This window comes from Mauremys reevesii, linkage group 10 (genome assembly GCF_016161935.1).
Source record: "Mauremys reevesii isolate NIE-2019 linkage group 10, ASM1616193v1, whole genome shotgun sequence".
NCBI lineage: Eukaryota > Metazoa > Chordata > Testudines > Geoemydidae > Mauremys > Mauremys reevesii.
The window spans coordinates 77462699-77480694 of NC_052632.1; the positions used below are offsets into that span (position 1 = coordinate 77462699).

General features: G+C 38.3%; 1 protein-coding gene across 6 annotated transcripts in view; it reads left to right on the plus strand.

Annotated features, from left to right (window-relative positions):
- Positions 1 to 17996, plus strand: part of USP22 (ubiquitin specific peptidase 22) — a 172104-nt gene that overhangs the window by 103531 nt on the left and 50577 nt on the right. For all 6 annotated transcript variants that reach the window (XR_005585417.1, XM_039491142.1, XM_039491143.1 and 3 more), the window contains one exon: positions 3469 to 3570. Coding sequence is in view for 5 of the 6 variants with exons in the window: in XM_039491142.1 (XP_039347076.1) it covers positions 3469 to 3570 (102 nt within the window). In the remaining variant the exon portion in view is untranslated. The remainder of the gene's footprint in view (positions 1 to 3468; positions 3571 to 17996) is intronic.

A 17996-nucleotide genomic window follows, 5' to 3' on the forward strand; every position in this document is an offset into this window, starting at 1 on the left:
CGTCTCCATCCTCCACTGCACACTTCAAATTATGAGATGGGCTTAAATATGCAGAAGTTTAACCAGAAGGCAAACCTGAATTTACTATTCTTAGAGTTCACATTTTCAGTCTTTTCTCCACAATCATGAGAGCTAGAAACTTTTTTAAAGAAGGCTGAGATTCTAATGTAATAACATGACTCCAGGAAAAGAGACTTTAAGAAAAACCCCAAATATCACAAGACTTGTGATTAAAATTTTTAGAGTTGGAAACACTGGAATAATATCAGAACAAGTTTGAAGACAGGATGTTCTGGGTAGCCAGACCCACAAGTCCAGCCATAGTTCAAGATTAAATCCTCAGTTCTGAGATGCAACTATGAGCAACAAAACAGTGTTAATGTTGTAATTCTCCTATATTTCTCAAGTATTGAATGTTTCCATATTTAATGGTGAGGAGAAGAAAATGTATTTGGGTATTCTGTGTGTCTCCCCTCCTAACTAATGTTCAAAATCTGGATTTACTTCAGAATACCAAAGTCATTAATCTGTATTAATGAGTGCCTGCAAAATAGGGGGGGGGGGGTTGGTTTTTTTAATTTAAAAAACTAGAACCCAATAAAGCTTCTGAAAACTCTAAATACCTGGATATATGGCCATCCATTAAAATACCTAAATAAACTTTAAAACGATTTCTGAATGGAGAGCTCAAGATCTCATATGCCAAGATGCAATTCTAAATAGCTGTTTTACAGCATCATTTTGAAAACAGTGAGTTTTCTCTCCAGTAATAACACTGCTTTCTCTTAACCATAAGTGGTAATTTGTAGATGCCTTGAGATTTTCAGTCTATTTAAGATTGTTCATGTTGCAGATTTTAGTGCACTCTTTATGCCCCTGCCCCGCCATTCCTGGAAAAAATGTGAACCACTACCAAAGAGTGGGATCAATATTTCCACATGTTTTGGGGCACACCTCAATTTTCTCCTTACATTTTATAAAAAAGAATAAATGTAAAGGGAACAGGAAATCTTTGAATCTGCTTCCTTCAGCTCCCTATCTCTGCTTTAAACTCTAATGCGGAACAAAACTTGTGACCTTTCTAACGAGAGGTTTCCTGTAAGAGAGATGTCACACCTGTTTTGCTCTTGATGTTTGTCCTGGCATTTAACTTTGTGTGTGCGATTTTTTTTTTAATTACTATTTAAACAAGACTTAATTGCTTCACCCAGAATCCTGCAAAGCTGTCAGATCTCTTTTATTTACCTTGACTACTTTAAAATTACTTGAGGACTCAGATTCGCTATTAAGCACTTGGGATCCCAAACCTACAAACACTCACGCAACATGCTTAACTTTATGCATATAAATAGTACCATTGACTTGTGTGAGACTATTCATGTGCATAAAGTTAAGCCACTTTTGTGTGCAGGATTGGGGCTTTAGTGTTAATATTTTCACTTGTATGCAATAAACCAATATTTGTACATATTGGATGTTTATTTTTTGAACAGTCCCATTAAACAATTAACCCAAGTCCTGTACAGTACCTATTGACAAACTATACTAAATTGGCTTGGTCATTTTTAAATTGTAGCATAACTGAATTTTAGACTTACCAGGCTTGCAACTGGCCAGTCCAATAGCTGGTAGTACTAAAACCTTGGAAATAATATAAAATTCTGACAGTTTGCTTGCAAAACCATTTGTTATAAATTAACACAGAAATATTGTTAATCTGAAAAGATTTGCTGAAGCTGTCTATTGAAAAGCTTGTTGCAAGCCAATGTTCTGTCATATGTGGACTGTCCATATGTGTGTCTCTGTAATGCTGCTTCATTCAGCATTTGCCTGTGTATACTGTATAGTGTATTCAAAGCATTGCAGCTGTTTAATCTCCTCAATCTGTTACATGGTAATTAGTTTCCCTTTTTATTTTCCTTGTATTTTCCGTTAATGCTGAACCTTGGGAAAAGGGAAGGAGTGTTTGTTAGTTCTTGTGCTCTTCATTAAAAATTGTTGAGTCAAATATAGTAAAGAGATATATGAATCTATGTAGATTTGAAGTTTGTTGTCCTCATGAATCCAAGAATGAGACCTCAGTCATATGCAGGAACCTTGAGGGTCAAGAGTAACTATGACTCAGACATTTTGGATGGGTAACTTCTGACAGGCAGAGCTATTTCTGAAAATGAAGATCAAAGAGCTATTAAAAATGAAACATGTACCATGCAGAATGTGTAAGCCTCCAGCTACATTTTCTACTCTCCTTCTTTTCATGTGTATGATTTATAATTTATTTTCTCTAGCACAGTACTGTTTCATCGATGCGCATTCTGCACAGAATAAGATGAACTCTAATTGACTTTAATCCTCAATTTTAGAATAGATTGCCTGTCCTTTTTTTTTAATGCCAAAATGCTTTTGTGACTTACTATAACTGGCCTTGCATAGCAATTTCTCTCTTTGCTGCATAGAATGCTGCAGCAGCCTTTAGCTGGTCAGCTCTTGGGTCTTTTATTGTTGCTGTAGTTTTCATATTTCAGATTATACTGTAGACACCTCTGTGTCAACATCTAATCTGTTCCGCTGATTACTGGCTTTCCTGACTCCCCTCTACCCTCCAGTCCCCCAAACAAAATAAATGTTTTTAAAACATAGCATTGGGGGCTTTTATTTTAAGAAAATAATTTAATATGACAAATTTCAACTATGGCACTAGAGAAAATAAGGTTTGGCTCTGGGTAGTGGGGAGTTAAATTAAAAAACCCCCACTACATCTAACTATATTTCTGGGGAATGTTAGAGCATTCGACTTTCACTCTACTAGAGTCTCTATTTGCTTTTACCCAATGCTACAATGGCATAGTGAGAGTTATAGCAGCATACCCCCTAATATGTGATGAGGGAATACACTATTAAGTATCTTCCAAATCCTCTAAAACCTGCTTTGCATCTATTAAGAGTAAGACTGTAGCTGTCCGGTACGTTGGATCTATTTTGGCTTATTTACCATATTTGTCATTTCATTGAAGAGATGTGGGGACAATTGTCTACATTGCCCTATATCTCAGCCAATCTGTGCTTAGCCCCAAGACATGCGGTTGTGCTGGCAATATGACCCCTTTGAGCCCAAAGAAAATCATGGACACTTGAAACAATAAATAACACTGGATTGGCCTTCATGCTGGGGTTCTTTTTAATTGGAGGTTTTTTCATCCATTGGTGGAAAGACTGTTACTTGGAAACAGATAGATAGGAATTCTATACAAGTAACTGCTTTTGTGTGCTTTTAGCCCATGTTTATGGGAACATATTGTCAAGGTCAATTGCTGCCTTTCTGAACAGTAATAAAAAGCAAGCTGGCTATTGTAGTTTTTTGTATACTGAATCCAACTTAATGGACAGTGCATCACAACCTTTTCTTGAAAGTATCCTTTCAGCTGTTCTAGCTAACAGCACCCTGAAACTTTCTTTTCATCTGCTCAGGCATTGGAGAGAAGTATTCAACATGGGAGCCAACCAAACGAGAGTTAGAATTGCTACGACACAACCCCAAGCGGAGAAAAATAACCACAAATTGCACCATAGGTAAGTCAAGGAAACAGTTTCTCAGATGATTTCTCTACCAACTGCTCTTTCAAAGCCCCGTGATGTTTTTCTTGCCTTTCAAGGTTTAAATGCATGTTCTCAGGTTGTGTCTTACAACTGTTTCTCTTTTTAAATGTGTCATGTCATCTTAATGACCATTGTTTACTAACTTCCATCCTCTCTTCTCTGTAGAAGGATGTGTGCTGTGTCATTTCAGATACTGAAGATAGTAGACCTTCAAAGTTAGGAGACACTTAAACCCTGTGTATACTAGGAAATTCTATGGGGGAAGAATCCCTACTGACGGTACCACCAGTTCAGTTGAAGTTTTAATTGAAGTGGTAAAAACACTAGGAGCTGCAAGAACTAATGTACACGAGAGCTCCCATTAGTGCTACCACCAAGGCAGTTGCACCAATGGAAATTCTCTTGTTCAGACATAGCCCAAATTACATCTTCCTTTCACTTGAGAGCTTTGGTCTTTTACCAAATGGGAGCTTCAGTCTTTTTACCAGATGGGAGCTTTGACTTCTTTCCTCCTACTTTAGAGGATCCAGAGGAGAGGAACAAAAATGATAAAGTTTAGACAATCTGACTATGAAGGAAAATAAAAAAACTGGATATGTTTAGTCTCGAGAAAAGAAGATTGAAGGCAGACCTAATAGGTCTTTAATATAATCGTCTATAGTGTTATAAAGAGGGCCGTAAACAATTTTTCTCCATGTCCACTGAAGGTAGGACAAGAATTGGCTTAGTCTGCAACAGGAGAGGTTTATGTTAATATTATAAAGAGTTTCCTAACTTTAAGGAATAGGTTACCAAGGGAGGTTGCAAAATCCCCATCATTCAAGGTTTTTAAGAACTGGCTAGACAAACACCTGTCAGGAATGGTCTAGGTATACTTGGTACTACTTCAGCACAAGGGAATGGCCTAGATGATCTCTCGAGGTCCCTTCTGGCCTTACATTTCTATGATTCTATGTTGAAAATTCCAGAAGGGGTCCTTCAGACTCATATTTTGAACCCAAAGCACATAGTCTGTTCTCCATCTTGTTTGTTTTAGATTTCAGTTCCTAGATTCACAGATTCCAAGGCAAGAATGGACCATTCTGTACAAATCAAATAGTAGCACACAAAGTTAGTTAGCTCTTGCCTCCAAAGTGAGCCATCTGATATGCAGGCATAATGAGAGATGATTGGGAAACAGCTGGGGAAGAGAGGAGAAAATATGCAGGCGTTCTCACAAAATGTAGATTCTGTTTTTCATCAGAACTGGCTGACCAGCTCTTATGATGACTAATCTGGCCAGTAATAATCCTGTGGCTTTGTTTTCTTTATAGATTAATGCATGCTAACATATTCAGGTATGAAGATTTCTGAGATTAGGATGATAACCATAGGCCCAGATTTTTAGTTATTTAGGCATTGCTCTGTTTAGCATTGCAATGCCTAAGTCTCATTTTCAAAAGTGACTTAGGAGCTTAAGTTCCATTGTCTTTCAATATGACTTAGACTCTTAAGTGCCTAGGTCACTTTTGGAAATGAGACTGAGTCAGTTAGGTGTTGTAGCACTCAGCGGAGCAATGACTAAGATTCCTTTAAAAATCTGTGCTATAGTCACTAGAAGCAGGAAGCAGTTTGTGAAGTCCTTAAATTTTGCCTCATTTTTCAAAACTACTGTAAGCATAAGTGCATCACCTAATGTTCACACCTTTTCACCTCAAATTCTTTGGGAGTAATGATGAATAAAATAGTTTTATATACATGTTTCTAGTACAGTAGTGCATAAATAATACAATACGTGTATACAGTACCTGAAAATCTGGATTGAGAAGCAATAATGTGACTTCAAGAAAGGAAGTCAAGATCTGGGGATAGAAGAGTAATGTCAAAGAAAGGACATCTATTTTTGCAACAGCAGAGCAGAAAAAGGGTTTGAAACACACCTGGACCTTGGACACTTCAAGCAGCCTAGGAAAGCACTCTAAACTGAGCTGGTTTGTTCTCTCTATTGCTTGTTCATTTTGGGATGTGATTTTTTTATGAAACTGTAATATATTGTATAAGAACTATTTTACCAATTACTTGGCTAAATGAATTCTACAGGACAAATGAAAGTGGCTTTGATAAAATATTAAGGTGCATCTGACCTTTCTGAACAGTGAAACGTTTTTGGATGCTGTTTCTCTTTCCATTTTGGGATGGAATGAGATGCTGATTCTTAAGACTTTTTTAATTTTTCAGTCTGTTAAAAGGGATGATTCTGACTGCATGAAATCTTATACACACAGCATGGGGGGGAAAGTGCTCATGAAACACAGGGGATAAGGGCAATGACTGATGTCTTTACTTCTGCAGGCGTGCTTTTAATAATTTCTCCTACTGAGCCCTAGAGCTGTCTGTATGCCAAGAATTAAAAAGAGAAAAAAATCAAAGCACCCAAGAGACTTAATGCAGTTTTGGGCTACAGTTAAAAGCAAAAGACTTGCTTTCTTTCACAAAAATATATTGGGGGTTTAACTGAAAAAAAATTGTCATTGTCCTTAAGCTTTTTCTCTCTATCCCCAGCCTATTGCTAAATATATACCTGTTTGCAGACTGAAATGCTGCAGTTACCTGGACATTCCCATTTCTCTTTTCTGATGCTCATTTCTTCAGACATCAGGTCTTTATTGATCCATAATAGACATCTTTCATCTTCTGAGATAGATAAATGAGTCAGAGAACATGCATAGCTGCCTGATTATATTGGCGCTGATAATCATCTGTAAGCGTCGCAGGCCTGTTGATTGATTCTGTTTACATGGAGAATCCAGTTTAGACTAACCAAATGTCCTTTTACCTTTTTGTAAAGCTGATTTAAAAGAAAAAAGGCAGATACTTGCTTTCTCCCCCTCTCCCTTCCTCCTGGTGTATGCCCAGCTGGATTATGGGAATTGCATTTTGGATTTTTTTAAATTCTCAGGTATGACATGTTGAAATGGTTATTGAGCCTCTTGTTGTCAGATGCCACCGGTGTGGTGCTCTGCTCTGTCCAATGTTGATAACAGTCAGCTGCGTGCATGTGTTCCCTCTGTGTGCTGCCCCGGCTCTGTAGATCACTGGCACTTCAGACCCCGAGAGAACCCCCAATGACCACAGACTCCAATAAGGTACGAAGGCATCCGGCCAGTTTTATTGTCAAACGAAGCACAGTAATAGTTTCCAGCAAACTCTACAGGACATACTACGAATATGTGCCCCCTGAAAATGGACACAGGTCAGTCAGTGGCGGAACGCTCCACTGTCTCCTAGGCCAGACAAAGGCACTGCCCCAGGGATGTATTCTTATACAGAAGTACAAACAAGTTACACATCACTCCTGACGTATTGAGGTGCAACCCCTCTGCACAGCAAGGTACAATCCCTCTACACAGTGAGGTGCCTCCTCTCACCTTGTACATGTTGGTTCGAACAAAACAACTCTATCCATCATATTACCCTTTTGCCCATCTTTAGGATGGGTCAGCCTATTTCTTGTTATCTGTGTGGAATGTGCAAGTATCCGAGCGTTCTGGTACCTTTTAGGTATGTGTATTTTTGCAACATCACCCCTTTCCTTGCCAGCCTCTGTGAGCAGGGCCTGCCTCTGGCTCACAGTTTAACTTTGCTTTATGTTAGCAAAGTCTTGACCATTACTTTAGTTCAGGCCTTAGGCCTCATACTGGGCCTCTGATACAAGGGTTTATGTTTCAGGGCCTCATCTTACTACACCTCTGATACTGGTTCTGTGTTCTGTATAGCTTTAACTGAGGTATACTTGTACTGTAACTAATGAGGATGGCATGGTATTCCTGGAATCCAAGACAATACAGACTTGGAATAGCTTGGAAAAATATGTGCATGTGTGGGTTATCCATGCGAGAATTTTGAAAAGAGGGCTTGCCATAGGGTTTTCCCTCATAATGAGAACTCCACTAACATGGATTGTAACGTACTGGGAGCTGGTTCAGAGGTCTAAAATAACCATATTTGTGGTTTCCCATTAGGTTTTACATCATTAGTCTTTAAAACAACAGCACTTCAGAGTCATGTGGATTTTTAACTCCCTAGCAAAGTCTGCTTTGCACTGCAAGTTATTTTCCTATTCTTGTCTTGTAGTGCTGAGAAATGACCTTTTGTGGCCTCTTTAGTAGCTAGCTGGCCCTGTGCACTAGTTTTTCTGAACTTCTGCACAACAGCAATATCCTTAGTCTTGCACTGACACCATAAATTAAGTATGTAGAATGAACTGCCATAAAATGAGTTTATTACTGAGAACTAATAATTCACCTTCTACCTTTCATTTCAGTCAAAATAAAATTATATTTCCTTGTACATAGCAACTTGTCAAAATTTTCAAGTAGTGTGTAAAGAACCTCTTTTATACATCATCAAAGGACTGCTCTCCAAGATTTGTTGGATCTCACCGGCACTACAGTCTCTCTGATTTTTCTTCAAACTGGATATCTGTATCTCTCTCACCAGATACTTGCTTCTTAACAATGAATATACACACGGTAATTTTTTTGCTGAGTCACTTTTGTGCCATTGTGCAGATTCCACTTCAAATTAAAGTAGTTCTAATAGTGGTGCAGGCTAGAGAATCCCAAGCTTTTATTGGTTCTTGCTTTCTGGATGTTCACCAAAGAATCATCCTCACAATTGCATTTGCCTGTCTGAAGTGACTTTGGGACAAATTGCTTAAGTGCCAACAGTGAGCTCAGGTGCTGATGCAAATAATGACACATGGTCCCTGCCCTAAGGATCCAATCTAGATTAGACAGACAGTACAGTAGATCTATAATACATGGGGTGAGTGTGCAAACTTGAAATGCTGATAGTCATTATTCAGTCTTTGCAGAATTAAATAACATCTTGGTTTCGGATTCAAGACTTACTGGTTTGGTTTGATAAATTTCTGACATGCTAATTACACCAGAAAATCCTTAAGGACAATTTGCATAGATAAAATTTAGATATTGCCACTATTGGAATTTTTTTTCCAGACATACAAGGGAAAACTCAATTTTTAAGTCTCTCCTGTTGCTCTATGAAGGCACTGCACTCAGCTAGCCCATCAAACTACTACATTCAGATATACAAGAGAGGTTTTTATTATGGGGATGGGCTGGGTGGGAGGGAGATGTAGCATGTTTTGGGGGGCCATTTTCATAGCTCATCTTGTTCTCATATCATTAGTACCCACAAAAGATTAGTACTCCTGAGCAGACTGAGGTATTAGCTAGCCTGTCTCTAATTAGCATATGAAATGACTTTGTGGCTGAAGACTCTGCTACATTACCAGTAGAAAGAATTAGACTCTAAAAGCACATGGATAATTAGCTAGCTAGAGCCACCTGGGATTCCCATTTTCAGTGTTACAAAAAGGCAGAGGGGAGAGCCTTTAGAGTAGAATGAGCAAATCCTTTTCAGAAAGAATGATGGGGAGTGGGGGAGGTGACACAAACAATAGCTACATTGCAGTGGCAGGTGGTTTTTGCAGCTGTGTGACACCAAGCAGTATGACGTGAGAAAGAGAGGCATGAGTGGAATAAATATTGCAGTAGTGCTTCAGTGTAAAGGTGGCAAAGGGAGATGAACAGTGGCCTAGAAATTATTTCTGGTTCTCTAGACAAGCTACCAGAAGCATTGCTTTATCTTTCAGTGTTACATAAACTATGCATGAGCAGCCGTGCACAAGGGCCTAACTAGAGAAGACTTGAAGATGTTGTGGACTGCATTAATACTTTAAAGTATTTTGTGAATGTACTGTCTTTTTGGTGTACTTGCTTTTTGGTCTGAGACTTCTTAAACTAGCACAGATGGAAAAGGGGATTGAAAACACTCTGACACAGCACAGAACTTTTAACACTGGTTTAAATTTTAATTGTGAGTTGGACGCATTAGTGGGTAATACGGTATTTGAAATGTGGCCGCTCATGAAATAGTTCTCTAACTTTTAACTTTTTTTCTCTGCTTTGTCAGATTAAGTAACATTTTGAATCAGTCAAAATGGGGTGCATAATGTCCTCTTAAGTGCAACCCAAATAAATGTCTCCTGCATAAATAGTATCAAGTCATCTTATCTTGTAACTACACCTACTGTCTATCTGGAATATTGATAATTATTCCCTATGTTAATTAACCAATCCTAAACTATCCTGTGATATAGCATCAAATACACCGATAAATGTTTTGTAAAATAAACATTCCTTTGCCCTCAGAGAAAGGTGTAAAGGTAGAAAATTAATTTTTATTTTGTTGGGGGTGGAGGGGTGGGGGTGTTCACTTTCTGCAATGTCCTTTTTCCCCGAATATTTGTCCTCCCACCAACTTTGAGTACTGCAGTATGAAGCCTGTTTTAAAATAAAAAAAATTAGTTTTTTTTTTAATTTACTCAAAAAGGCACATGTACAATGTTTAGAAAGGCTTTCTGAAAATAAACTACAGCAGTAAACCCAGTTGAGCAGCCGTCAATGAAGAAAGAACCCAAGTAGCTGCTTTAGACGTTCATAAAGATTTTGTTGCTTCTAGAAAAATTTTTCTTGTTAACAGTTTGTAAAAGGAGACCTCCTAGTTTTGCTGTTAAACAGAATCCCTATATTTCTTTGGTCATTTGAATGCACTTCACCTTGGTTGCCAAATCTGATGACCCTCCAGAAACTATTCAGGTATTTGGTGTAATCTCACACGTTAATGGTGCGGTTTATATATTTCTATTTACAGGTTACAGATAAATCAAAGTTAGGGGAGAACTTTTCCCTCAGAATCATTATATTGATGTGGGTGAATCTTACAGTTAATTGACATTGTTACAGAAAAGCATATATTTTCATGTGCATTTATGTTAATCTCTGATAGATGTTAGCCCTGTTCACCTCAGAGTTTACCTTATTTTGCAGTATGCAAGGTGGGCACAGAGCAAACAAAATAGCACCTAGCTCTGATGTAAATATGTACCTTGTTCGATTTAAAATGAAAAAAAGATATGAGAAGAAATTTAATTCAGAGGTGTCACCAAGATAATGTTTAGTTCTATTTGTTGTATATAGAATGTGGGCACAAAAGTAATGTGAAAGTTCCAAAAAAACCAAAAACTAGGGAATCATAATGTCTCAAAACTTGTGCATAGTATTTTTGTGCACTTTACATAAGCTCAACTCTACGAGATAGCATTCTTTTCACCATGTGATTGTGATTTTTGTTGGACAAGATTTCCAACAACCAGACAAAAGTAAAGATATGGTTCTTTCCCTACCTGCATTTCTAATAGCGTGCAAAGACACTTTTTCTGTTTACTTCTTTATTTGTACACCAATTTTGCCATCTCAAGAAACACACACAACTCTAGAGAATCACAGAATCGTAGGACAGGAATCAGAGGGGTAGCCGTGTTAGTCTATAAGGTGCCACAGGAAGGTACCTTGAAAAGTCATCTAGTCCAGTCCCCTGTAGAAGCAGCAAAGAATCCTGTGGCACCTGCACACATTGCAACACTAAGTATTATAGGCCATCCCTGACAGGTGTTTGTCTAACCTGCTCTTAAAAATCTCTAATGATGGAGATTCCACAACCTCTCTAGAGAATTTATTCCAGTGCTTAACCACCCTGACAGTTAGGAAGTTTTTCCTAATGTCCAACCTAAACCACCCTTGCTTCAAATTCAGACTATAAGCCTGGCAAAGGTTACTGTAATCAGAAGAGGAAAGAATAAACACTGGTCCCTCATACAAGTCAAAGCATTGTGCTCATATTAGCGCCCCCCCCCCCCAAAAAAAACCTCATGAGGTACTAAACTCTCATTTTAATAAGCGGTGAGATCAAATATGAAGAGAAGTGCATGTCTTGGTTTCTGCTACAAAATTCTGGATTCCTTTAAAATGCATGAACAAATAAATGCTCATTTGCCTTAAAAAGCGATGATGCAAAGGTGTCAACAACTACTAGATGTAACTTCCCTGTAACGCAGTAGTATTAATAAGCTAGGTCAAGAAAAGATAACCAAGTTAAACAAACTAAATATCAAGCGTTTCATTTGGGAAAAATGCTTGTTCATCTCAAAAGATTAACATCTAATTTAAAACGGCTAACACAAATTGAGCTGAAGAAAAAAACAGTAGATGGTAATGCAGTGATTCACAAATTCTTTATGAAAATTCAATGCAATATTTCTGATAGTCCGTAAAGGTTTCATTATAGTACGGGGGCTGGCTGTTTCCCTTTCCCCAGACAGTACATCATACTTTTCTACCATTACAATTAGTTTAAGATGGGTGTGTGTCTCTATCTCCACCCCCACTATGCTTGGTATGCCTACAGCTGAAGAAATGGCTCACAATTCTATTTGCTTAAAAACTGTTTGTTTAGATGGATCTCCTACTGGAGATTAGTAGCCTATTTAATATTTTATTTGAATGATTAAAAAGGCCCCACCACAAACTAGGTACAGATGTGAGAACAGAGTTTGCAGTAAGACATCCTTCTCTAACTTTTGAAGTTCAATTTGCTCGTAAACTACCATGATGGATGTCCTGATGAATTAATCTGTTTCCAAAGTTCAAATAAAAGCCTGAATTCTATAAAAGTCTCCTCCTTCACCTCTTGGGGTGAAAGTTGGACTACTGACGTTTCTCATGCTATAAATCAAATGAAGAGAAAGCATTCAACATTTACCAGACACAGCAATCCTCTTCACTGAATATAAACATTTCTCATTTCAGCTGTGAAAATGATGTTTTTCAAGTTATGGCAAATTACTTATTTGACAGTGTCCTTTTTTTTTAAAAAAACGGATTTTGTTTTGCAAACTGGATGCTTATCTCTATTTTGTATTCTCATTCATTCCCATTTAGTAGAAATATGGATTAGTTTTCATCATGAATCACTTCCATTGCGATAATGCCCAAATTGTAAACAAGCCGTACACGTTTTAACAAGTCAGTTTATAAAATAAAACTCTGTGAAAGTAGAACATGAATTTTTCTAAATAACAATATTTGTATTTCACCATAAACCCATAACATGACAAATTTCTTGGTAATGGATTTCTTACTGTTCCTTGGCTCTGAAAAATAGCACCTTGCATTGGAGAACCAGTCTTTCAATACAGTGGTGGGTTGAAGAAAAGAAATAACTGCACAGCAAAAATTTGAAGCACAGGAATGTATTTGTAAGGTGGGAAGTGGATGTGTTTAAAGCAAAATCTTCTATAAACTTAATTTCACAGTTCAATACTTTCCAGGGGAGAAAATGGAAGTAATAACCAGTGTGCATGCAATTAGAAGGCTATTCTGAATCAGTTAAATAAGTGATAGCAGCTGAGGAAGATACTTCTGTTCTTTCTTCAGAGATCTTCATTCAGCAAGTGAAGTAGTGAACATAGGGATTGTAGTTGGAATTGGCTGATCTTGCCTTACGTTTTTCTCACCTGATTTTTGGAAGATCAAGTATTGAAATCACACAACAGTCTTACCTGAAAGAATAAATGGGGATGTGACTAGATGCATAAATTCCTGGGGAAACCTGTGTGCGTGATTCAGCAATACCACTAAGGCTGCTTACATGTGTGTGTCTTGCCACAATTCCTATGATACAGCCAATGTGTTGTCTCTTGGGCCGTGGCTGTTATGGCAAAGGGACTCTTTTGAGCAGCCTTGATAAGTTCTCAAGAGAAGGAACAGAAGCAAGGCTGAAGATTGAAGACCAGTGAGGTTCCACAAGAGAGACTGCTTGGGAGGCAGAGAGAGAGAGATTGCTTTGGAGCAAGCAGGACTCCACATCCAATTGCTTACAAAGCTGAGGATAGGTCCAGACAGAACTTTTGGGATTGTGGGGGTGGGGTGGTTTTGTTTATATTGGATTTAAATATTTCAGTCTAACACTGAGGAATAAAGTCTGAGGATCTGAACTGTCTTTGCTTTGCTGCTGTACCTGCTGAATCACTCACACTGTTTATCCAGGAGAGTGAAAGTAAATTATTCATATTAAAGGTGACCTGCAAAAGAAAATAAATATTAGGACTTTTCCCCTTTTTTGCTCATTTGTATTATAAAAAGAAGGCCTGAGTGGCGGGTGGGTGTGAGTGTATGGGTACAAAGCGCGCGCGCACACACGTTCTCTTGGATTTTACATTAGAAAGCTGTGTCCTATCTAGTCTGCAAGACATCATAGGAATTTAACAAAAAATTGGTTCAGTGATAGCCCTGGTGTAGACAAGGCTCTGGTGCCCTGTGGTGTTTTTACCATTTAGTTAATTAAATTTGCTTTAGCAGGTTTGACATGATAGTAAGAATGGATCTAGCTGAAGGAGATGTTTTTACTACTCAGTGGTCGCACCAATGAGAATTCTTTTTTGTAAAATTCCGTATCATAGACAAAGCTTGAAATGACCAGAGGGCTAATTAAATGATGATCTCACAAGAGGCAAGACTGAGGGAGATGAGAGAGAGAGAGAGAGATTTAGGAAGGGATTTAAGCCAATGCCTGACTTTAAGCGTGTGAGTAGCCCCGTTTGATGTTAATCATTGTGCTAAAATTCTTGCAGAATTGGGACCTAAATTATCTAAAAAAATGGGTATGTATTTGGCTTCATTTATTAATAGTTTGAAGAAAGCCTTGATATTGAATCCCTCTTGCCTTCAGTTAAGGTGTAGGAGTTAACAATACATATCCCTCTGACATCTACTAGGTCTAGCAAAACCAGGGAAGAGCTAAGATCATGATACAGTTGCTCATAGGTTTAAAATAAAATAAAAAAGCAGTAAATAAATCTTTTTTTAAATATAACCTTTTTTTAAAAAGTCAGGTCTCCTGTATCCAATGCAAAGAAGAGTACGAAAAAATAATACGTTGAGAGTCTTGTTAGTGGCTGTAGTAAAGAACTCTATTCCGTTCTGTGTATCTCATTGTGCTTGATAAAAGAAAATACCAAGCTAATGATAAATGATTACATACTTTTTCTGAATCTACTTTTGCAGTCAGTAAACTGTAACGGTGAAAGGCTTTTGCTCTTTAATGATCCTGTTTGGTGTATAAGGATGACCTCAAAGTATGTGTGTTTTCTGTACTCCGCTCCCCCCGCCCCCACCCCCCCCCCCAAAAAAAAAGTTTGTTCTCTTTTAGAAATAACAGTAGTATCAAATCGTTAGTCCCCTGCTTTTGCTTGATGGACTGAAGAGCTAGTGTTATAGCTGGAATCTGAGTGGCAGCTTTTTCAGCCCCGGCTGAAGAGAGGAAGGACACCAATTCCTTCACCAAGAGCTTTTATCCCAATATTTGTTCCAGAGTTTGAGTTTTAACAAATTAAAATGTAAACCAATTGACCCCAGCATCATCTTTTATCCTAGTGGATAACTAACATGATGCTTATTTTTATGTTTAAAGGCTCCAAAGGTGATCCTGGCGACTACAGGCTGGTATGCCTAACTTTGGTACCAGGCAGATTGGTTGAAACCATAGTAAAGAACAGAATTATCAGACAAATAGATGACCACGATATGTTGGGGAAGAGTCAATATGGCTTTTCTAAAGGGAAATCATTCCTCACCAATCTATTAGAATTATTTAAGGAAATCAACAAACGTGGACAAGGATGATCCAAGTGTACTCGGACTTTCAGAAAGCCTTTGACAAGGTCCTTGACCAAAGGGTTTTAAGCAAAGTAAGCAGTGATGAGCTAAAAGGGAAGGTCCCTTCATGGTTCAATAACTGATTTAAAGATAGGACACAAACGGTAGGAATAAGTGGCCCAGTTCTATTGAATATATTCATAAATTATCTGTAAAAAGGGGTAAACAGTTAGGTGGCAGAGTTTGCAGATGGTACATAATTACTCAAGATAGTTAAGTCCAAAGCTAACTGCAAAGACTTACAAAGGGATCTCATAAAACTGCCTAAGAAAATTGCAGATGAAATTCAATGTTGATAAATGCAAAATAATGTACATTGGAAAACAGAATCCCAACTATAGATACAAAATGATAGGGTCTAAATTAGTTGTTACCATTCAAAAATGAGATCTTAGAGTCAGCGTGGATAGTTCTCTGAAAATATCTGCTCATTGTGCAGCAGCAGTCAAAAAAGCTTAGAAACTACTAGGAAAGGGATAATAAAATAAAATGGAAAATATCATAATGCCACTGTATAAATCCATGGTGTGTCCACACTTTGAATATTGCGCGCAGTTCCAATTGCCCCATCTCAAAAAAGGTGCATTAGAATTTGGAAAAGTATAGAGAACAGCAACAAGAATGTTTAGGGGTATGGAACAGCTTCCATATGAGGAGAGAGTAAAAGGGCTGAGACTGTTCAGCTTGGGAAAAAAATGACCGTGGTGGGGGATATGATAGAGGTCTATAAAATAATGGGTGGTATGGAGAAAGTGAATAAGGAAATTCTATTAACTTATTCACATAACACAAACCAAGAGTCATTCAATGGGATTAATAGGCAGCGAGTTTAAAACAATCACAAGGAAGTACTATACTGCTTCACACAACATGCAGTCAACCTGTGGAACTCATTGCCAAGGGATGTTGTGCAGGCCAAAAGTAATAACTGGATTCAAAATAGAATTGGAGAAGTTCATCGAGGATAGGTCTACAAATGACTTAACTATTAGTAATCGCATGCTCCCTAAGCCTCTTACTGCTAAAAACTGGATCTGGATGACAGGGGATGGATCACTTGATAAATTAGTGTTCTGTTTGCTCCCTCTGAAACATCTGGTAGTGGCCACTGTCAGAGACAGGATAATGGGCTAAAAGGACCATTGATCTGACTCAGTATGGACATTCTTATATCAAGTAATAGCTCTGGGTTTTACATACCATGGACTCCATTCTAGCCCTCTCAAAAAGTGGGTTGGTTGGGCCAATGTTCATCTTGCCAGTCCTTTTTCTTCTTGTTGATCTCTCTTAGTAGCAAATGGGTTGGGAAAGAGGCCATTAGGTAGTCTGGAAATGTTGTAGATCAAGGGTATTTTTAGCATCCCCTAGAAATGAGATACATTTTAAGGTGGTGGTCTTGGAATCGCTCCCTACAGGAAGAAACCTATATATTTGCTAGTGTCCATTTTCTGTAAAACTTTGCAAATTGTCTAGGAGTGCTGTTTGAGGGGGTAGTAAGCTTTGAAGCCTGAGGATAAATGTCTGAGCTTGACAACAAATTGGCATTGAAACGAATATTTGAAATGACTTGCTAAACACGTGGGTTCTGGCAGAAATATTTAGTTTGAGTCATGCTTGAAGATTTAATTTGCTGCTGCTTTGCTTTGTAGGTTTTTCACTTTGAGGCAGTTTTCTTCTGCACAGAACAGTTTGGCTTAAATCAAGACAGCAATCTTAATAGGACCTCTTTTAAAATATATGCATGTTCAGTACTCTCCTGGGAGCAGTGGTTTTTCATACAAGTTATAAAGAATTCTAGTATAGGTTATTTATGATTGAGTTTTCTTTAGTATTTGGATGTTTATCTGTGTTTTAGCAGAGAGAAATGATACCAGTAAAGAAAGACAGACATCAGAAGACTTGGGTCATATTTATATATAATATATTGCAGAGCATGAAATTTGGGATTACAAGCTGCAAATTGACCAAAAAACAAAAATATGTTGCTGCAGGGGCTTCTGCCTCTACTAAAACTACTGAAGGCTCTGTGTGAGGCAGAACTTCATGAAATTATCTATATGTGAAATAACCAGATGAATGAAATTGAGGTTGAGTTATTCTGTTATCCTCTATTGGGAAATGGTCATGGATGCTGTCACAGCTAAAGGGAAGGCTGCACTTCATAATCCTTTTAGTCTGTCTAGACAGGGGTGGCCAACCTGAGCCTGAGAAGGAACCAGAATGTACCAATGTCCATTGCCAAAGAGCCGCAGTAATACATCAGCAGCCCCCCATCAGCTCCCCTACCCCGCTCCCACGGCCTCCCACCGCAGATCAGCGCCTCCCCCTCCCTCCCAACACCTCCTGCACACCTGTTTCATGGTGTGCAGGAGGCTTCGGTGGGAGCAAGGACACTGCAGGCTTAGGGGAGGGGGCAGGAAGAGGTGGAGTGGGGGCAGGGCCTGTGGTTAATAGGTGAAACCGCGTTATATCGACCTTGCTTTGATCCACTGAAATGCGCAGCCCCCCCCTCCCCCAGCACTGCTTTACCGCATTGTATCCGAATTCATGTTATATCGGGTCGTGTTATATCGAGGTAGAGGTGTATAAGGATTTACCCATTCCTCATTATTTGTTTGAGCAATTTCCAGAGGGAGTGCAGGCAGTTTGAGTCTTGGTCACTGAACTTTTACCTAAGGAACTTCAACTACTTTACCTGGACAATGTTTTAGATTCTGGTCCTTTTAGGACATCTTTATTATTGTGATTGTTTTTTATTATTATTATTTTATTATTTTA